The 24,221-nt window shown below is 37.1% G+C and overlaps 1 protein-coding gene across 2 annotated transcripts in view; it reads right to left on the bottom strand.

The window, feature by feature from the left end:
• Positions 1–24,221, bottom strand: part of LOC149535323 (uncharacterized) — a 277,827-nt gene that overhangs the window by 79,722 nt on the left and 173,884 nt on the right. For both annotated transcript variants that reach the window (XM_089805671.1, XM_089805670.1), the window contains exon 4: positions 22,329–22,375. In XM_089805671.1, the coding sequence (XP_089661797.1) occupies positions 22,329–22,375 (47 nt within the window). The remainder of the gene's footprint in view (positions 1–22,328; positions 22,376–24,221) is intronic.

Genomic DNA, 24,221 nt, shown 5'->3' with positions numbered 1-24,221 from the left:
TTGCTAACTCTGTTCATCACAGATACTTCCCCATTAAGGAAGCATCAACATTCAATCCAGTCTAACAATGGTGCTCTGTTCCCTAGACTAATGCATTTCTACATCTTCCTGAAGTAGGCAAGGATATAACCCCAAGCCTACCTCTTAGGTAATCAAATGTGTCATTTGGTAAGGCCTATGTGAACATATCTGCAATCTGTTCCTTAGTGTTAACATACTCTAGTCTAATTTCTTTCTATGCAACTTTCACTCTCAACACATGATACTTTATAGAGATGTGCTTAGTCTTAGAATGCAAAATAGGATTCTTAGACATGCTTACTGTACTTGTGTTATCACAGTAAATGATAACAGGTTCTTTGAATGTAATTCCAATATCCTTCATCATCTGCTTCATCCATATAACTTAATTACAGTTGTTTGCTGCTACAACATATTCTATCTCTATGGTAATCTGTGCAATGCAATCTTGTTTCTCGCTGAGCCAAGAATCCACCAAGAAAGAATGCTCCTCCATTGGTGCTTTTTCTATCATCCATATCTCTCGCCCAATCAACGTCAGTATAAGTCCAAAGAGTAAAATCATTACCTCTATTGTACCAAATGCCATAATCAGATGTCCCTTTCAGATATCTGAATATCCTTTTTACTATTGCGTAGTGATATTCTTTAGGATCAGCTTGAAATCTTGCCATAATTTCAACTGCATTAACTATATCTGGTCTATTATGAGTTAGATGCTGCAATCCTCCAATCATAGATATGTACTTCTTTTGTTCAACAGCAAGTGTCTCATCCTTGCTAGATAACTTGTGACCAGTTATCATAGGAGTTCCAACAGGTTTACAATTTTCTAGTCCAAATCTTTTTAGCAAATCTTTCAAATACTTAGTCTAAGAAATAAAGATACCTTCTTTATTTTGAACAATTTGCAATCTTAAGAAAAATTTCATTTCTCCTATCATACTCATCTCAAAGTCATTCTTCATATCTTTTGAGAATTTGTCACTGGCTTCATCGTTTCCTCCAAATATGATATCATCAATAGATACAATGATTATCAACAAACCATTTTCTATTTCTTTCAAGTACAAGTTGTTGTTTGTTGTTTCTTTAGCAAGTCCAAGCTTTGCTAAGTATCTATCTAACCTTGCATACCAAGTTCTAGGTGCTTGCTTTAATCCATACAAGGCTTTCTTTAATCTGCAAACCATATCCTTCTCTTCTGTCAAAGGAAAACCTTCTGGTTGGTCAATATAAACTTCTTCTTCAAGCTGTCCATTCAAGAATGCTGACTTAACATCCATCGAATATACTTTGAAGTTTTTATTTGTTGTATATGCTAAGAACATTTTGACTGCTTCCATTCTTGCTACAGGTGCATATGTTTCCTCATAGTCTATTCCTTCTTGCTAAGAATAGCCTTTGCATACTAGTCTTGGTTTGTTTCTTATTACTTTTCCTTGTTCATTCATTTTGTTTCTGAATACCCACTCTGTGCCAATCACATTCTTGTCCTTAGGTCTAGGAACTAGTTCCCATGTGTTATTCTTTATTATCTGTTCAAGTTCTTCTTTCATTGCTTTCATCCAACGATCATCCTTGATTGCTTCATCTACGCTCTTTGGTTCTACTTGAGATATTAGACATAGTTCTTCATTGATTCTACTTCTTGTCATTACTCCTTTTTCTTTACTTCCTATTATCTGATCAGCGGGATGATTTCTCATCATATTTTTATTTAGGAGTTGCTGCTTCAACTCTTATTTCAAGAACTGCACTCTATTCTGCTCTTATTTCTTCAGTTTGCACATTATTCTGCAAGTCATTGTTAGTCTTGAGAAATAATTCATTACATCTGTTGGTCATCCCAAAATAATCATTATCTTCATTAGAGTTATAATCCATCATCTTTTCTTTGGTGCCAAACTTTTCATCTATACTCACATTTGCGCACTCTACTATATTTTTTGATTTATAGTTGAAACATCTGTAGGCTTTACGTTTTAATGAATAGCCAAGAAACATACCTTCATCACTCCTTGGATCAAGCTTACCAATATCATCATCTCTTTTGATGTAACATTTGCTCCCAAAAATTCTGAAATATTTGACTAATGGCGAGTATCCAAACCATCGTTCATAAGGTGTTTTCTCCATACCTTTTCTGATCTGTACTCTATTTAGAGTATATATTGTTGTATTGACTGCTTCTCTCCAAAATGTCTTTGGTACATCATTCTCAAATAACATAGCTCTTGCTGCTTCAGCAATTGATCTGTTTCTTCTCTTTGCAACGCCATTTTGTTCAAGGGTCTTCAACTCAACTCTTTCTTTTGCTCTAGGATCAGATCTCAGTTCTTCAATCTGATTCCCATTCTGCAAATCATTTCTAATGATAACTTCCACATTTTTATGGTAAGCCTTAGGATCAACAATAGTTACCAAAGCTATCTCTTCTATTGCTTCCTTTTCCTTAACCATTTCAAGCTCATTATCACAATCTTTCAAGAATCTTTCCATACTTGCTTTAAATTATTCATCTTCATCAGAAATCAAACTCTTTCTAGTTTTCCTCAATCTCTTAGGGCATGTAGATGCATAATGACCAAACTCATTACATATCCAACAAGAAAAAAATTTCATACCTTCCTTTTCTCTTTTCATAACCAGATCAATACCTTCCTTGATCTTCATGTCTTCTTCAGATAACTCACCAAGAGCTTCAGTGTCGAAATTTCCACTATTTGTCTTAGGACTATCTTTGCTCGCCACTAATCTCCCAAAGCTATTAAGCTTATCCTTCAAGGACCTGAGGCTCTGATACCAATTGTTAGAAAAAATAGTCCACTAAGATAACAGAGAGGGGGGGTGAATCAGTTATCCAACAATTAAAACACTTATCTTCTTCAAACAAACTTAACCATTCAACCAAAGTAAATAGCAACCATACATAGATGCACATAGACAATTACACCAGATGTGTTCACTAGGGAAATCCTTGATCAAAGGGAAACTTCCTATGGGAATGATGCTCACAAGATGATGTACTAATATAAATATTCCTTGTTAGAGGATAGACCTTGTTAGGAGTCTGTTACAACATTTAGTACAATGAGTCTTTGTTAGGAGACTTTGAATCCCTGTTAGGAGATTCCAACCCTGCTAGGAGTTGTGGAAGACAATCGAACCCACTGTTCAAACAGCTTCAAGATTAGATCAATGAACCCACTGTCCAATTGACCTCGATACTGTTCCTTTCAGAATAATAGATGTGAACCAAGCTTCTATTTCTTCCTCTGTCCAGTACGTCGGACTTCTTCTCCTTTAGACCATGCAATCAGATATGGAACTTTGTACTCAATAATAATATCCCTTAAAGTCACTTATACGCATAGGTAAATCACTCTACTTCTATAGCGCTCTACTGCTCAATAGTTCGCAAGTCTCATATGCTCTCTATACTTTAAACACAGAAAATATCTTTCCTTTATACCATGCCCAATAATAAATCCTTGAGTTGGCTTCCCACTTAAATAATACGTTAATTAAATGAACACACATTTAATTAATGTTGTCGGCTCACAGTCATAAACAGACTTTTACTCGTGCGATTTCCATACATGTGCACTCTCTGATGTCATCACCGGCCAGTATGTTCTCTCTAGTTAAGTGCACAACATTTCGTTTTGTTTGTGATGAACTGCAGCAATCACACAATAGGAACTGCTTTCCCAATACTCTTTCCATACGATTCTCTGTAGATCAATAATATCTTCCGCACACTGTCAATTCAGGTTTCGCGCACTTACCCTTATAATAAAGACATACTGTAGTATGCGTTGGAAACTGTGCATCAATAGATGAGTAATATATTGTTCTTAATACAAAGATCACAGTCTGCTGCTTTGTCAATTTTTACAAACTTACTACTATGTTGTCATCAATGACAAACACAGTCATGAATACATCATATCAATGTTGTGCAATGCTCCCCCATAGTGATAGCATCAGCATTCATGCTAACAGTATGTTTTGAGGAAGCCCAGGTGTCTTACCAAGGGTGAGTCATGTACCTCCTACAAGATGTTCAACTTCAATTTGGATTCCGGCACTAAAAATATCTGATTCTTATAGTAAATGATGTCATCCACCACTTTGTACCGATCATCCTGAGTGTTGCCATCTATTAGCTCACAGGCAAATGTTTTTTTGGAATATTCTACCAAAAAATGTGCTTTCCAGTCAGCTGAAATATGGGTTAGTAAGTAGATGACGGGTTTCTTGGACAAAGCATCTGCAACCACATTGTTCTTTCCTTTCACATATTCAATGTCGAAATTAAAAGCATGAACCTTGCTTACCCATTTTTGTTGCGTCTCGTTCAAGTCTCATTGCTCCAAAAAATATCTCAAACTATTGTGATCAGAACGAACGAAAAACTTGGCGCCCACCACATACTGTTGGAACTTGGTTAGTGCATGTACAATGGCCAACATCTCTTTGTCGTAGATGGAATATAAGCGTTCTGTTTGCATAAGCTTCCTACTTTCATAAGCTATGAGGTGTCTTTCTTGCATCAACACTGCGTCAATGCCTTCTCCAGATGCGTCGCACTCCATAATGAATGGTCAAGTGAAGTCAGGGAAAGCAAGTGTTTACGGTATGGGGTAAATAGTTTAATGCATACAAACAATAGACAAGAACAGCAGTACTCTTTTTATTATTCATATATATGCCGAAGAGATTACATAGTCCTTCCAATGATGATTACAATCATTTCGGACGGTGTACATATACCATTCTGAAGGGGTGACTCAACCATGGCGCCCATTCGGATATAATTAATTCTACTCGTCGGCTACATAATAATTACCGACTACATGCCAATCTACTCGTCGGCTATTTTATAACTTTAACAACAACGTCATCCCCCCCAAAAAGAAAAGTCGTCTCCGGACAACAATTACAAAACTCAAAAACTAAAAATTGCACAACTAATTACATCAATACACAGATACTAGGCAGGGGGATGGGTCCCTGGCATGGTAGGTGTCCATGCTCTCAGTTCACTCAGCTCAACCCGCAGCTTGTAGACTTGCTCCTTTTGAACTTTCAATTCAGCTTCCACTTCCATCTAAAGCTCCAGACCTGACTGCATAATCCCAGCAATCTCTCCCAATTCCTTTTCTTTCTCATCTGCTAGCTTCTCTTTCTCTGCTGCCGATTGCTGTAACTGACTCTGTTTTTCTAGCAAGGCTGCCCTCTCGGATTCCCAAGCCGCCCCTTACATGGCTAACCCAGCAACTGACTCCTCCTGAGCCCTCTCAATTACTGCCAGATCCGCCTAGCTCCTTCAAAGAGTGTAATATGCCTCTGTATATATCTGCACAATCTCCTGAGTCAATGTCTCTATCTGGCTCCCCAAACCCAGACTCCCCGTGGTAGCCCAATCCTGACGCATTTCTATAGTTTCCACACTTGGCCAACCTCTTTCCTCAAAGAAAACTGTGAAGGCAGCTAGGCATCTTGACCTTAGAAAAGATACCACTCCCTCTAGCTTCTTCACCACTGAATCTAAAGCTTGAGCCTCCGCAAATGCCACCACCTATGGAGCCCAAGTTGCTAGAGCGGCTATATCAGCAAAGAATGTTTCCACTGCTTCTGACGCCACTGGGTGTTCCTACTGTATCCCCACAGCCTTTTCTACTACTTCCACCATATGCTCAATAGTGCTATGTGACAATCCCATATCCTGTACTGGCTCCGCTACCTGTGCCTGCTGAGTGTTTTCTTCCAGAATTTTGTCCTACGTAGGTGTCTGCATGTAGGCCCTCCGAGGTACTGGAGTACGATGGAACCGCGTACTTCAGTAGGTACTCAATCATATGGGGTAAATAGTTTAATGCATACAAACAATAGACAACACCAGTACTCCTTTTATTACACATATATGCCAAAGAGATTAAATAGTCCTTCCAATGATGATTACAATCATTTCGAACAGTGTACATATACCATTCCAAAGGGGTGACTCAACTGTCGCGTCCATTCGAATATAATTAATTCTACTCGGCGGCTACATAATAATTACCGACTACATGCTAATCTACCCGTCGGCTATTTTATAACTTTACCGACAACAGCAAGCACGGGACAAGTGCTTATTGCTTCCTTCAGCATATCAAAAGTGAGTTGTGCCTTTTCTTTCCACTAGAAGGACCCCTTTTTTATCAAATCTATTAGTGGTGTGCTAGGTTGAGAGAACCCCTTTACAAACCTCCGGTAATAATTGCATAGTCCAAAGAATCCTCGCAACTCCGTGAGTGATTTGAAGGGAGGCCAATCAAGGATAGCCTGAACCTTCTCTTGATAAACCTGAATGCCATATTTACTGACATGTCCCAGGTACAATATTTCTGTCATACCGAATTCACACTTGGATTGCTTGACAAACAAAGATTGATCCTTCATGATCCTTAGGACTTCATCCAAATCCTTAGTACTTACGCAATTGTTTGTTGAAGATGTGATTCGTGCATGATTGGAATGTAGCTGGTGCATTTATTAATCCGAACGGCATGACCAGGAACTCATAATGCCCGTAGTGACAACGAAAGATCGTTTTTTCCACGTCTTCCTCCCTCATGCAAATCTAATGGTATCTAGAATGGAGATTTATTTTCGAAAAATAGACTGTGCCATGTAATTCATCTAGCAACTCGTCTATCCTTAGAATGGGATATCTATTCTTTATTGTTTTTTTGTTCAACGCACAATAGTCCACACACATGCACATCATCCCATCCTCCTTTTTGACCAATACCACTGATGATGCGAAGGGGCTAGAACTAGGACAGATCCATCTTTTCTCCAGCAATTCCTGAATAGTCTTTTCGATCTCATCTTTGAATTTCGTGGGATGGCGATAGGGTGTGGTTATGACCGGCTTGGCTACAACTTCCAACTTGATGGTATGTTCAAACCCTCAATGGGGCGGTATGCCAAGAGTAATGTAAATAAAAACTTTATCATGTTCACTCAAAATATTCTGGAGATCATTATCCTAGGGAGGTGTTCGTAGCCCTTTTATAGGTTCTGTCGAAACAAAACAATGTGCAGCCCAAGCAACATCATCACGCCAAAAAATTGCATCCATTCGATGTGCAGAAACTTCCTTCGGACCCTTATTTGCCATTCCACAGAGAAGAACCTTCTTTCCATTGACAACAAAGTGAACTAAGATTCACTATATGCCTAGAATAACCTCCATATCATCAAGGTCCACTATGAAGAAATCCTCAGTCACTGTGTGATTTGCCATGGTGATACTTAGTTGAGGAACAAGGTGTGTGCAGGGCAAGAGAGTCCCTCCGACAATCTTGACCTGGAATCCTGCATGCTTCTCCGTAGTTAGACCTCTTCGTTTCACTAGAGAGGAGTTTATGAAATTTAGAGTAACTCCACTATTGAGCATCACCATAACCCTTTGTCCTTACAGGGTTCCCCATACACGAAACACTGTGAACCTCAAGTTACCGACTAGGGCAATAGTTCCTCCACGTCGTACCAATGCTGCAATTCTTTCAGTACAGTTCAAACTAACCATTTTGGTGTCCTCGTGGGGTTGGCTGTCTTCAGTGGGTATATCTTCTTATTCGTCCTCATCATCAGACATGACCTCAATGTAGTGGATCTTTCCTTTCCCGAGGCATCTATGTCCAAGTTTCCATGGTCCTCTGCAGTTGAAACATAGTTTCTTCCTTCGGAGCTCTTGTCTGATAGCTCTGTCCAACGAAGGCTTCCTCAGCGGAGGTTTATTCTCTTTGTCCCTTGAAAACATCAACGGTTTGGAATGTGAGTAACCCTGAGAGGATGATGCTGACGATGATGCCAAACTCTGTTCTTTCTTAATGGCCTACGATAGGGTGGCAGGATTGAACCCCTTTACCCAACCCTTCAATGATTCTGTCAGCCCATCCATTAAGAGCACTATCCATCTTCTTTCAGATATGTCCGTGACCAAAACAAAGAGTTTCTGAAATTCCGCAATGTACTAGTCAACTGATCCAGTTTTCCTTAAGTATGCCAAATCTTTGAAATTGAGTTCTGAATCTTTACCATCAAATCGATCTATCAATCTCTCAGTGAATTTTGCATAGGTATTTATTTGATCATGACCCAGTGTGATGGTGCCGTGATACCACCATTCATGTGCAACTCCCTCCAAGTGTAAGGCCACAAATTTAATTGCTTCTTCTTATGGCATTTGATTTAAGCTAGAAGTATCTGCCTTCATTACCCATACTTGCGCAGATATGGTTCCAGATCCGTCAAATGGTGACAGATTTACTTTACTCAACTTCCTCTTGAGATAATCATTAAAGTATCCTTTGTTTCCGCTTCCCGAATATCTCATTCTCAAAACTGCATAATCTTTGTAGGATGTATCTTCCTCCAAATTCACATTTTTCCAGTCTTCTCTCAACTATTCTTGCATTTTTTCAAAGGTTGGTTGCTTCCCTCCAGGTGGTGCTCCATCCGTGGGGGAAAAGACAACATGGAAGGTCGAGAGCGTGCTGGATGAGGGTTTGCTTTACTCAACACCAAGTCCACGCTGTGACCATTTTGTTCTTCGAATATTTTATTGTCTGCCAACTTCTTGAGATTCTCTTCCATGGGTCGCTGAGCATCATAAATCCGTGTCTAATTCGTCACAAGCTCTCTCAGTAGTGCCACGAGTTCAGCAACTTTGGGTTCCGGTTCGGCAGCCATTCTATCAACGGAATGGGTTCTCCTTCTCTTCCGACTATAAACTCTCATTCACTGTCCACAGGCTGGCAAGATCAAAGCTCTGATACCACTGTAATGATCCTTACCAACGTCTCCTCTGGAAAAGATTTTTCTTCCACTACGTGCAAAGAGAATGGAGGTCGTACGGCTCTGTGGTGTATGGTGTGTTAAGGGCAATGATATCCGTACACAAGGTGGGTCGTACAAATGAAATGTTGGTTGTACGATACTATGAAGTTGGTCGTACGGTAGCTATGAATGGTGGTACAATATGAAGGGGATGACCATATGGATGATAAAGGGAAATGGTCTTAGGGGGAAGATAAAGGTCGTACGGTGCAGGGTGTATGGTGAAGAGGGGCAGAAGATGTCGTATGGTAGAGTGTTCTGGCCGTGCGGTAAGGGGGAAGTGCAGATTGTATGGTTAATGGGAAAACAGCAAGCCGTACAGCTAGGTTATGGGGGCACAGAAGGTGTGTTGGGTGTTGTAAAAAGCTAATGGAGTACGGACAAAAAGCCAACAACTTAGAGATAATGAAATAAAACTAGACAAAGATTTGAACACAAATAATCCTTCAATTAATAATTGCCAAAAGATGGTGCTCCGATTTGCCAGACCAGAGCGAAGTGTTACAGACAACAAAATAGGGTGAGGGTTGGATCCCACCAAAACCAAATAAACCAAACAGGGATGGTCTTTCACTTCCAAAATGGTGAACAACAAAGAAGTCCAACATGAATTCGCAATATAGAGAAAATAATCCAATTTGCATGCCTAATGACTCTCTACAAGCCGTGCTTAAATACCCGTCGGGGAAAACTTTCTGAGGGTGTACAAAGATAGCCGATGACAACACAAAATATGGAAACAAAACAAAAATGGGTCCAAGATATATTAACTCAATCGGCCCATTAACAATAGTCTGATTAACGATTTATTTTATAACGGGAACATTACAACAACGGCAATAGAAAAGACCAAAAATGGTAGTACGAACAAGAGTGATATTTTGCTGAAGCTGAAGAAGCATGATAGTATATATATGGTTCGAACAGAGAGCATAAACAGAAATGGCCAAAGATGTGAAGTTTCAAGATTCAAAGAATAATGAACAACTCTGGAGAAAAATATACTGCAGCGATGGAGTACCACTACCACATTCAAAAACTCAAATGTCATCACAGACAGATCTCTACCGAAGCTACCAAAATCAACTCCCCTACCAAATTTGAGTCAATGTATCCCTATAAATTAGTAGTAGAGCCCCCAAAGTGTAAATGCTTGTTGGATGTTTCTCTAAGATATCTAAGAATCCATTTTACTACTTTTCCAATGCTCAATTCCTGGATGACTCATATACCTACTAACAACTCCCACTACATGTGTAATATCTGGTCATGTACATACCATATCATACATCAAGCTTCCTACAACTAAAGTATAAGGTAACATGGACATCTTATCCTGCTCTTCTTATGTCTTTGGACACATCTCCTTAGTCAACTTCAAATGACCATGTTAAGGTGTACAGACAACTTTAGCATTCTCCATAGAGAAATGTTGCAATACCTTCTCAATATAATCAGCCTATGATAGTGTGAATTTATTTTTCTTCCTATCTCTACAAATCTTCATACCAAGGATATTTTTTGCTGCCTCCAAATCCTTCATTGAAAATGCATGTACTAGTAAATTTGAACTCAATTTTCGATGAATTTTGGTCAAAATTTTGACCCAAGTTGGTTAAAATTTTGACCAAGCAATTCGTGGTAATTTTTCTCATCAAAATTTTGACCAACCTTGATATTTCTACACTCATGGTTGCAACCCGCCTTGGTTGTGTACATCCAATCTGTAAAAAAAAAACAATTTTTGTAAATGCAACCTATAAAGTTAAGCAATATTTGAAATATCCTAATGAATTTTAAATTATCTATTAAAATAATAGCTCCAGTTAGATAAACAATGGATGATAAAATTAATACAATAATTTATAGATTATATGCATGTATATACATCAATATACATTATGTATATTGATGCTTATATATACATATCAAATACAAAATCATTATACTGATTACAATAATTGCTTATCATCCACGATAATTTGATTATGATTTTCAAGTATAAATCTAAATCATCGATCTTTTTTAATCAATTTCTATTTCCTCTTATGTGTATCAATACCCAATAGATATATGAGAAAATGTTATAAATAACATAATCAGACCTTAGTTTGATTATATATGTACACATTACTAATGATAATCTGCATTAGTTTCATATCTATTACTGCTGATTTAAATCAGTATTGTTAAGATAACAAACAATTGTTATTTGTGGAGAGACATATCAATGAACAGACATGTCTCCACCCAAGTGGAGACATGTCTATTCATTGGTAGGTACCTAATGTGTGTGCGCGCATGCGCGCACACACACACACACAACTTTCCCAATCGGTGTAGAAGGCAATTATAGAAAACAATAGTGCAGAGCCATTCTAGACTTTGATCTCTATCCATATTCAATTTTCTTAATACAATAATCATAACTCAACATTATTGTTTAATACTCATTTCAATATTGTGAAGTATAATATTGATCTTATTCTAATTATAATCTAGAAGAGAAGCAATAAATTAGTAAGATTATTATTCAAGAAAATTGAAAAGAGATACATATTCAAATCTACAATAAATCTAGTCAACGTTAACATTATCATTACACTCTGCATACCAAACCATTACATAAGATCTACAAGATGAGAAGTGATCATTTCAGGTTGGAAGAGTATACAAGGAATAGGTCCCTTTCCTCTTCATTCACTGCATGCTCTGCAATCTTTGGGAGTTGCTCTGCATGTTGTGCTTTTGTTGCTGATCTCTATTCACTCCTCTTGTTTAAGTGAAAAATGGATGTTAATGTGAATTTCTATATTGAGAAAAGAACATAACAAAGTATGGTTCTTTTATTCCTTATTCCACCTACTCTGATGTCAATGTACATGGGCATAGGTAGTCATTGTTATCTTTGCGGAAGTGGGCACATATGCCTAAAACTATGGAACCCTTAAAAACTAATGCTTAGAGTTCGAGGGACATATATTAATTGGAAAAAGAATGCACAATTTTACCTTCAAATTCAGCTTTAACACTCTAGAGATTTAACACAAGGCACTAAGATTTAACGTGGTTCACCTAATCTCTAGGCTACGTCCACCAACAACAAGTCCAATATTATTATTAGCCATTGATTACAATCCACAATCCCTTACAACTCAATACCATTGCAAAAAGCTATAATATCACCATTACATTATGAAATCGCCATCACTAAGCCTTTTTATACAAGCTTTTTCTATTTAAAAAATTAGGGCAAGAATAGTAGAAAAATAGTACCTGATGCCTTTTACAATATAAGGGCATTTCTGGTTTTGGGGTGTTGCCCCCAAAACCTCATAGAAATAATATGGGGAGAAAATCACAATGAATAAATGTCTGAGTCTGATTAGGATCCATATCACAACATTGAATGGGTTTGTAGGCTAGGCTACAACCCCATTTGACTGATTGCATCATGACATGTGTCCTTAGGGGTCCCAAGACCCCTAAGAATGTAGGATAATTGATGCAATGGGTCAAATGGGGTCATAGGCTAGCCTACAACCCCATTCGACCATAATTTTCATCACAACATGTGTCCCTCAAGGTCCCAAGACTAGAATAGGATCCCATTCAACCATAATTTGCATCACGAAATGTGTCCCTCAGGGCCCCAAGATCGCGAGGGACATTAGGTAGTTGATGCAACATGTTGAATGGGGTAGTAGGCTAGCCTACGACCCCATTTGACCCATTGCATTATGACATATGTCCTTGGGGGTCCTACGAACATAGGGTAATCAACGCACTAGGTCAAATGGGGTTGTAGGCTAGCCTATGACCCTATTTGACCCTTTGCATCATGACATGTATCCCTGGTGGTCCCAGGAACCCAAGGGACATAGGGTTATCAATGCAATGGGTCAAATGGTGTAGTAGGTTAGCCTACAAACCCATTTGACCCATTGCATTGTGACATGTGCCCCTGGGGTTCCCAGGACCCCTATGGACATAGGGTAATCAATGCAAGGGGTCAAATGGGGCATACAACCCCATTCGACCCATTGTATCCTGACATGTGTCCCTAGAGGTCTTAAAACCGCAAGGGACATATGTTAATCAATGTAATGGATCGAGTGGCCTATGACCCCATTCAACCCATTATATTGTGACATGAGTCCCTTGGCATCCCATGACTCGTAGGGACATAGGGTAATCAATGCAATGGGTTGAACTGGGTCGTAGGTTATCCTACGATCCCATTCAACCCATTTCATCATGACATGTGTCCATGGGCATCACAGGACTCCTAGGCACATAGGGTAATCAATGCAATGGGTTGAATGGGCTTGTAGGCTAGCATTGCATCGTGACATGTGTTCCTAGAGGGGTGAAACCACAAACTTGTGTCACCCTCTTGTAAAGGAAAAGGCTAATAAAAGTATAACTGTTCACCTTTAATGACATAAAATTGGCATTATAATTTTGAATTTGAAAATGAAGTAAACTAACGAAATGTGTAGAAATGGATGAAGTTTAGGATTATAAATTTTAATAATTATTTAGAATAAGAATTGATATATTTTCCTAATTTTTATAGACAATTTTTTAGCTACTGAAAAATGTTAAAAATTGGGGGTCTAGTTCCCACCGAAAACCATAAGGAAATAAATTTATTTCCTTTTGATCTCTGACTATGTTATAGATAAAATCTATAGCTAGAACAATCAAAAATAAAAATCATCTTTAGACCTATATTATCTCTTTTATAATGATTCATATTTTAATTCACTTGAAATCTATAGTTTACATCTCCCACCACATTTTTCAAAACAAATCTATTCTAACCAAGAGAAAAATTATACATTCTAGAAGAGGACACTCTCCTCTAGAATATCATATAATTTTTATATATTTTTTGATATGATTTAATATTTTTTCTTACAAAAAATAGACATATTTTCAAGTGTTAAAATACATGCTTGTAGAATTTGTTAATTACAATATACTATATCTAATTAAAGCACTATAAACTCTATATGAGAATATTCTTGACTCTAAGCTCTATAAAATGGTGTTTATATGTTATTAAAAAATATCATAAAAAATAGTAAGATTTATTGAAATGTCACTTTTATGAAATAATTGTATTTCTTTAGCAATTGGATACAAACTAATATAAAACATGCATTTAATAGCCATCTCTAATCAGAAAGTGTGAGACCATATATAGCTTAGCTAGAATAAATTTATCTAGATCATATGTTTTAAAAAAATTGATTTTTAGATAGAAATACTCAAATTCAATCATTTTGATAAGTCAGCTTGAAAGGTGACACATGTTTGTACTTTTACCCAAGGGTCTTAGGACCCCTCGGGACATAGGGTAATCGATGCAATGGGTCAAACCTACAACCCCATTCGACCAATTACATCACAACCCCATTCGACCCATGGCATCATGACATGTGTCCTCGGGGGTTTGAGGACCCCTAGGGACATTTGGTGGTTAATGCAATAGGTTGAATGGGGTTGTAGGCTAGTTTATGACAGCATTCAACCCATTGCATCATGACATGTGTCCCTTGGGGTCTTCATACCCTAGGGACATAGGGTAATTGATGCAATGGGTCAAATTGGATCATAGGCTAGCTACGAACCCTTTCAACCCATAATATCATGTGACATGTGTCCTTGGGGGTCCCAAGACCCTTAGGAACATAGGGTAATGCAATGGGTCGAATGGGGTTGTAGGCTAGCCTAAGACCCATTCAACCCATTGCATTGCCATATGTGTCCCATGTTATCCTAGGACACCAAGGGACATAGGATAAATGATGTAATGGGTTGAAGGGGGTTGTAGGCTAGCCTAGATCCCATTCAACCCATTACATCATGACATGTGTCCCTTAGGGTGCTAGGACCCCAAAGACATAGGATAATCAATACAATGGGTTGAATGGGATCATAGGCTAGTGTAGATGCCATTCAACCCATTGTATCATGACATGTGTCCCTTGGGGTCTTAGGACCCCTAGGGACATAGGGTAATTGATGCAATGGGCCTAATAGGGTTGTACGCTATCCTATGACCCCATTCGACCCATTGCATCATAATATGTGTTATTCAGGATCCCAAGACCCCAAGGGACATAGGCTAATCAATGCAATGGGTCATGTTGGTGTTTGAAAATGCTGGAGGGTTTTCAATTATCACCATGAGAATATAACACATCTAGGGGCAGCTAAGTCCCATTATCAACATATCATTTCAGACACTAGGCCAGCTATAAGGCATGCCCCTTCTTCTTCTTCAAGCTCTGCTAAACCTAGGAGGGTAGACTTGAGATTCAATTGATATCTTACCAATGCAAAAAACATATCCCTAAATCTATTAAGAAGATTTTACCCTTATTTCTCCTAAAGACTTATGAAATGACATAGACCTACAATAGCTAAATGCAAAGCTATGAATCTCATAAGCTGAGTGAGGGTTAAACATTTAGGTCCTTCAACATGAAAGGTGAAAAAACTTTTGATTAATAATGTTGATTTCAACAAACCCTCAGATATGTAGCAGTAAGACTTGATGATCCTGTAATTGATTAGTGCCTTAACCATTGGGCAAATCCATGAATCAAAAACATACATATGAATATCTGAGACATATGTGTATCTTCGGATATCTTATCTATCTATTCAACTTGTAAATAGACATTTATGTTAAGTTTAAATCTCATTCTTACCTGATATCCTCCTCAATAAATATGCAACCCTATTGATTTCTATGAAGAATTTACACAATTTCTTGAGTTATCAGCAATGATGAAACAACATACAACCTTAAGGGACTGCAACTATGACCTAGGCTCTTTGTTCAAAGGTCATTAAACATTACATCTCATTGAGAGTGAGGAAAAGATTCAATTTAAACTCAATCATCTGTTGCTCTTTGCATTTATTTCTTTGAAACTAATACAGTCATATGCATGAAAATGAAAAACATGAAACAACTTAATAGATCTAAACTATTTGTATATTCCTTCCTACTACTATTCATACAAGAAGAATTTGTTGAAGAATGAAGGTGGAATCACAGTTCTAGATCCAAAGAAATGGTCTCTCAAAATGACTAAAAATTTCCTACCAACAATGGTCTTACAGTGAAAAAACTGGAACCCCTACAATAGAGGAAAAGAAAAGAAGATATAGGAGAAGAGTTCATTCTTGGATCTAATTTGAACATGACATCTGTCCACTTGGAAAACCTTCTCAACAGGTTAAAACATCTTTCTAACCTTTTCCCTCAACTGCTAAATCAAATCTTCAATCAATTATGGCTGCAAAAGCATCAAATATCTGAAATGTATGATTTAACCAACAACTAATTTGATTCCTAATTTTTACTCATGGTAAAAGGAAAATCAATTTAAAAAATGACTTCTAAAAGCCAAGGAAACACTCTAGAACTGATTTTCTTCACATCCAAACTTTACCAAGCCTTCAAAACTGCCCTGTAACAAACTTTGATGCTTCATGATGAATTAAGCCCATTGCACTAAGAATGCCCCAGATCACAAAACTGCGTATAGACTGAACTAGTGAATTGCTATGTAAAAACTGACTTCAAATATGAAAAATTTAGGTTCTCCTGGTTTTGACGGTATATGATAGGGCATATTTCGGACATAAATTGCCTCTATTATGGCCATTTGAAAAACTTAGGTCTGGATTGTATCCTTGCATTAAAAATGAAAAATTTTAAAAATTATATAGTAAAGACTATATAAAACTTTTAAAAAGTTTAAATTTTTTCAATTTGTGCGTTGGTCTTCTTTTCTTTGAAATTTTAGTTTATTCCACTTCTCCTTATCCTTCCAATTTGAAAATGCCATATGTTGCAATTTGATTGGCTGTGACCTTTTTGATATTAATTAATTCCCTTTAATTACATATCATCCAATTTCCCATGAGATCGTGAACATATGAAAATTTCCCTATGGTCTCATGTGTATAATGAATCTCGTATCCTCGAGACCCTTCTATCTTACCCTTTACGACCATATGTTTTACATCTTTCTCAGAGGGGCTTAAGCTTTTGTAATTGGAAACCTTCCATTTTCATTCTCTCGATCATACACTCAAACGTTTCCCTTTATGCATTTATGGTCATGAGTGTATTCTCAGAGGCATTTTAAAATTTCTTTACACTCTTTAAGGCACATGAACGTCGTAGCACTGGAGAACCTAATATTTCAACTTTTTCCCATATGCAAGCGTAACCCTAGAGAACCATTGAAACTCAACTTACACTTGTACGCATGGGCAAAGCTTTCAATGGGTCAAAATATGTTTTGACTTACGAGCCTAGGAGCCCCTCCATGTAAGCCCCGGACTATCTTTGAGAATACAGGCCACTGAAGACACTTAATGCTGGAGTGCTTGGATATTTAAGGATTAAAATGCACTTCCACACAGACAATATGGGATTTATACCTTGAGTTTTTGCTTGCCCTATTTCCATGGCTTGTGTGAATGGTATCCTCCCCTATTGGTATCTTCCTCATTCACTGTCTTCTTGTTTCTTTACTGCCTTGTTTCTTTTCGTGGGTTCTTTTTTCTTGCTACCTCTATATCCTGTCGCTTCCTTTTAGCCTTGCACCTCCTTTGCTCTACGTACGTTTTACCTGACTGGAATGGTAGTTATTTCTTTGTAGCCAACTTCTCCTTCATATGCCACCTTGCCTTCATGGCGTTGCTCTCAAAAGGTGATTCTCCTTTACTCATGCCAAGATCTGCTCCTCACGTCTCTTCCAAAGGTGTCTCAAACAATTTGTTTTAACTCTTTTTCTTTGCACTTATTTGTCCTCACATGGACTCTTTCCTCTAAATTATGGGCTGCCTCTATTTCATATGCTTTCTCAATGTGGTTTTCCTTTGCTTGTAGGATGCGGCTATAATCATTAGCATGATTTTATGGGAGTACAAAAATCCTGAGCAAAAGCTAAGGTAATGGAAGTGGCTAGGTGATCATTCCTTTGGCCCGTAATGTGGAGCACCTTAAGAAAACTGTTGATTGACTCTCTGAATTACGTGGATTCCCATTAAAACTTCTAGCTACGGGTACTTGCTTATTACTGGTCAACGGTTCCTTTTTAATCATGCCAACTGCTCTTTTTAGAACATAAGTTTGCTTTTACAATTTTGTGGATGGTCTTTGTTTTGTAATTTAGCTGGCTACTATGTTAACTAGTCTTTGTGAACTTCTTGTGAAGGCGTGGATTTGCTTTAGCGGGGAGTGCATTCTTCACAACTTTTGAAGCTTCCCCCTTTTAAAACTCATAGGCTCCCTTTGTTTTGATGCGGCTTGGATCTTTTAAATCATGCTCTTTAGACATCTTCCTGCTTAGAGGTGCTCCTTTAAAAATGTCGTTCGGTTCCTTGCCAATGAGTGTATACTTCTTTTTATACTCTGACTTGATATGTTTGGAATGTCCTTGCTTTCTCTCCTCAAGGTGAAAATAGCCATATCAAAATTGATTGCACTACGCCTGGGAATGAAATGATCATCCTATATTCAATGAATTTTAGCATCACATGCATAATTTCCATAGAAACTAAAATGCAACATATCGTGATACTTTGATTCTTGATACTTCTAGAGCTTGGAAGAAAAATTGAAACAAGACCAGTCCAAAAAGCCTTCTCCCTTAGCCATTGTAAAAACCTCAGCATTCCTATCAATTTGATGTAATTTAGTCAGGCCCCCAGTGGGTCTGGCTAAATTTTTTTTCATTTCTGGACAACTGAACCATCAAACTAATTTGTTAATCACCTTGAACTGATTTGAACCAAGTTCGATCATTGAATCATCAATTAAAACTCATTCAAACTCTTCAAATCCAACTATCACTTTTGCGCCAGGAGGTCCCTTGACTGACCTTAAAAACTGACCCGAACACCTAATCAGGATTTGAAAACTGACACACTGAATCTTTACTCTGCACACTTCTACCCTGTCAAATCTCATCTCATGATGAATTCCTAGTCAAAAGATATTGACCATCAAATTTACCTTATTAGAATTATTTGCAAGTAAACACGTTAGAAAATAATAAACTAGGTTTTGATTTGTCTTTGAAAACTGGGCAAATGGGCACATGGGAGAACGAAAATTGGGGCATTTGTTCTCTGTTATGAGGAAATTATGGATCTACAATTTGGGCTCATAACGAATAACAAGACACATTTATAAATCAGTCAAAATGGGCTACTTGGATTTTGCAAACTGGGAACAATGACTGAAAAGTAATTTTTGCAAATGGAATGGACCCAGAAAAGTGTGCAAATGGATTCGTCATGACTTACAAACTGACACACTTGGAGTATTTTCTGAGGACAATATAGGGGTACAATCCATTTGACTTGACCTATCACTAATTAGGAGATATAATGTTATGAACAGGGGTAACAAACAACCTGCACTTTATGACACCAGTAAAAGATAAAAATTCCATTTGGAATCGCGTTTGAAAACTGATCAAACGGTTTCTTCATAAGCTGAAATTTTAAACATAACAAGTATCTGACATTTAAAATATAGTGCAATAGTAATTTTAACATATGCGTCAACTGGGTCAAAATTAGAGCACGTCAAATAGGGCTTCCCAAAATTATGTGCAAAGTGCATAAGCAGGAAAACAGTAACTGACCAATTTTGAGGGGTTCAAAACCTAGACAAATGGATTCGAAATGAATCAAAATCTGAAACATAGGTTCTCAGGTATGGACACTAAACACTCCCAAAGTGGCGAGTCATGAAGCATTTCTTGGTGCGAGATATTCAATGGCAAACACAACCTCCTGTCGCTATTTGACACTTAGGTGAAAAATGCAGATTTGACAATTGCTCAAAATAAGACTTCCTGAAATGACTCAAAATCTCAATTTAACTTAATGGAACACATGGATAGGCTGAATGGATGGTGTTAGAAACATTAAACACCTCATGGGGCTCTCAAGTACAATCGGGTACACATGCATTTAAAAGCGTTTAAAGGGCTCAATTTTCGCAATGGTGCTCAAAAATTATCATGCAATTTTGAGCGCCAATAGGTCAAATAGAGTCATAGGCTAGCTTATGCCCCATTTGATGCACTACAACATGATATGTGTGCTTGGGGGTCCCAGGACCCCTAGAGGCAAGGTAATCGATGCAATGGGTCGAGTGGGGTCGTAGGCTAGCCTACAACCCTATTCAACCCATTGCATCGTGACATGTGTCCCAGGACCCCAACGGACATAAGGTAATTGATGCAATGGGTTGAATGGGGTTGTAGGCTAGCCTGCAATCCCATTCAACCCATTGAATTGATTATCCTATGTCCTTGGGGGTCCTAGGACCCCGAGGGACACATGTTATGATGCAATGGGTCAAATGGGGTCATAGGTGCAATCAGTTGAATGGGGTAGTAGGTTAGCCTATGACCCTATTTGACCCATTGCATTGCAACATGTATCCTTAAGGGTCCTAAGACCCCTAGGGACATAGGGTAATCAATGAAATGGGTCTAATGTGGTTGTAGGCTAGTCTATGACCCTATTCAACCTTTGGCACCATGACTTGTGTTCTTAGGGGTCCCAAGACCCCTAGGGACATAGGGTAATCAATGAAATGGCTAGCCTACAACCCCATTTGACCCATTGCATTGCAACATGTGTCCCTAGGGTTGTTAGGACCCATAAGGATATAGTGTAATCAATCATGTTTAATTTAATAAACCATATAATACTATGTAATAATATATATTATAGTTGTATATGTAATAATATATATTGAACATAATAATAATAATAATATTTAGATAATATGTATAATATTATAGATAATATATAATACTATTATAATAATATATATTAATATGATCCTAATATACTATCTAATCATATTTAATATCATATCTAATATGATCTAACTATAATTTTTTTTTTAATATAATAAAAAATAATAATAATTTTCAAATAGATCAGTATATCTTAAATGTGAAAACATATTTAAATATGTTTGTAAGTTTTTTGTTTATATGTATAGCTAGTTCCCACCTTCTCAATTTTTTTAATTTTTTTGTTTTCCATCACATTTCAAGTACCTAATTCAGCTTGGCATTTACCAAACCTCTTTGGTCAACTCAGAAAATGTGATTGAGACATGTTTCTATAACATTTAGACTTCAAGTAGCCATCTAAAAATATTTTTTCACCCAAATTCAATGAAATGAAAAGGGTTTTTTGATAACACTCTCAAGATTCCATTGATATAATTATTGTCAAATTATGAGTTCAATAAGTATTTACTAGTTAATTTTTAATGAAGATGTCTGTAAACTATTGATTAACATACTGATTGAAAAATAGCTATAACTATCAAACAGTATAACATTTTTGAAATCCAAAAGTTGCATCACATTTTATGCTTCACTTATATATTTGAATAATGAATATAAAATATTTTTCTTGTTTTATTAATTTATTTATATTTTAATTACTATTATATATTTGGTATTGTACACCAAAAATCCCAGCCATACAAAACCTGGGAAAACGAAACATCGAACTGCCAAACCCAAATGCCCTGAACCTTAACCCAAACCAGCAACATAGAAAAAAAGAAATATCTAAGTGGAGGCAGAATGCAAATATTTAGGAGGGAGGAAATCTGGTTAAAGATGTTCACGATTCGTATAGTTCAAAAGGTTTAGTCAAAATTGAGGGATACAGCTTCCAAATTGTAATTGTTTTGCTATCCTAAGTTTGTGATATGAAGGTAAGACGAAAAGGTTCATTCAGTTATTAAAAAACCGGCAGTTGAAAACTCTAAATTATAATTTTGTTCAATTAAATTCATTGCATCACAGAATAAAAATCTCCAATGAAGGTGCATTTACATTAATTTGGCTGTTAATACTGCCAGACTACTTGTCATAACTGTGGTGCCAAAATTTTGGTACAACTCCAGAATTTGAAGTCCCTCAAGTCTTGCAGAACGTGCTACTTCAAATAATATTATTTTAAGATAATTACTGGTTGAAATGCATTAATGAGTTTCTGAATGCCTGGAAACGTATTCTCTGAAGTGCAGTGCACAATGTCAATAATAAGACAAAGTTAAATTCAAACCACTTATCTACCATTAAAACAAAATTTCAGAGGAAGATACCATTTTAAATATTTATTTGGCTTCCTAGAGTAATACAAAACTGGACAAGATTCAAACAGAATAATGCCAAAACCAAACTAACCAAAAGGAATAAGTTGAACATAACATTTTCATTAAAGTTTTGTTTGTTATAGATAATCTAATATTACCACTATTGTTTTTCAGTCTAGGTATTTTGTGGAAGCATTGAAAATGCAAAGAATAATAGTACCTTTTCTTCATCCAAAAGCAGTTCCAGCTCAGCTATTTGATTGTTTGCTGTTAAGAATTCAGTAGACAAACAAAACAAAATGTCAAATATCCAAGAAGGCACAAAAGGTTAATGTACATTTTATACATGTGCATTTCCTGAAATATGAAAAGTAATATGAGAGAAGAAACATATATTTGACAGGTGTAAAAGTGTAAGACTTTATCCTCAGATGCAAATAAGGTGAATGATTACCTATTCAACTCGAACCTTTCACACAATATATGAGTGCTAAGTGTTTCATTCATTCTCATGAGAAAAAGGTTGGCGTGAACCACTACTCATGTAATATGGGTCAAAGAGTTTGACTCAAAAAACTACACAGTTGAATCCTGATAGCAATATCACAATTTGACTTGCTGTGTTAAATATCTCCTACTTATCAAATGAGAATTATCAGATTCAAGCATTCCCTCAACTGGAACCTTGTGCACTGTTTCCAGGAAATTATAGAATGAACTTTGCACAAGGCATTTTTAGACAAATGAACAATCTGTAAACAAATGACAATGTAAAAGTAGAGCTCTTGCCTCTATATTAGGGCAAAAAGCGTATTTGGTGGTGAGTGTTCTGGAAATCATGCAACAGAAGTTGTTGAACATTGTGCCAGCTATGAGTGACCTTTTGCTCTTATAGTCTGCCATGGTACACAATTTAATCAGCATGCAAAGCAGCACTAGTTTCATCATTTATAGGCCACTATGAATCCTCATTGCTTGCTTTGTCTTACTCAGTCAATAAGTTGATTGTAACAAGACTATTTTTAAGTCTATATATGTCTCTCCATGAGATGTGCACCAGTTTCTCTAAATTTCTTTTGTCAGCTTTTACCAATATTTGTAACAAAACCAAGGCTAGGAAGCCTAAGCCTCTAGGAAATGGCTCAAGGGCGAGTGTTGGAAAAATGAGCCATACAAAACCATAAAAGGACTGGTCACAAAGTGGGCTGGTAGCTCAATGGTAGAGCACCCCAGCAGCAAATAAGAGGTCCTAGATTTGAGTTCTAGTTGGTCCACGGAAAGTTTGAGATGGCATCAATGGATACATCAATCATTTGAAGTTCGAAAGAGATAAAGAAGAGAGCAGATCAAAAGGCAGAAAGAAAAGCAGTCATCAAATCGTGAGTTGCAAACACCAATTGAAGGAGGATTGTGGGCTAAAACATTTGTGATCACATAGCTAAGGCATGGCAAGGAAAATGTATTTTAACTTTTAAAGAATCACAGGCTAAAGGTCACATGGGACTCCTAAAGACATGACCTTTACCAACCACATTGCACAACACAAAATGTGGTAGGGGTTGCTTTTATGTCTGGAAACATATTCTAAAAAAATGTGCATATATTTGAGTTTTTGGGGCATGAAGAGTCACATGAAAGTCTATAAAAACAAGCACTCAATAAATCACAACGAAAATCACAAATTACAACAAAATGAGAGCACGATACAATTATGGGCAATAAAATCAAAGGTTGGGTACACAAGCAATGCCAGAAAATCAAGGGATTTGAAGGTCACAAGACATCAAGGTACATTATTTGCAATCATAGTGGCCAACAAAACATTTTTTCATCAATAGAAAAAATTTATATGTAACCATTGTGTGGAAAACATACACGTCCCATTGCAAATGGGAACCCCCTCTTTTCACTTTAATGGTGGGTTAGTTGTTTCAGGTAGCATTAGTTTGGTGGTAATTTCAGGCCCCCCAAGTCAATTGGCTAAAGTTTTGACTGGTTCTAGACACAAACCCTTGCTCATTTGAAAGTCAAACCATAATTAGCAACTCATCCAACACACAGCCAAGTTTTAGGAAAGAATGAGCCTTAGTCAAAATATGATGTGTAAGTGAAG

Source organism: Cupressus sempervirens, chromosome 10, assembly GCF_028749045.1.
Source record: "Cupressus sempervirens isolate cs-2001-9-10 chromosome 10, ASM2874904v1, whole genome shotgun sequence".
NCBI classification, from domain to species: Eukaryota; Viridiplantae; Streptophyta; class Pinopsida; order Cupressales; family Cupressaceae; genus Cupressus; species Cupressus sempervirens.
Note: the sequence above shows the minus strand (reverse complement) of the source record. Positions and strands in the feature narration are given on the sequence as shown.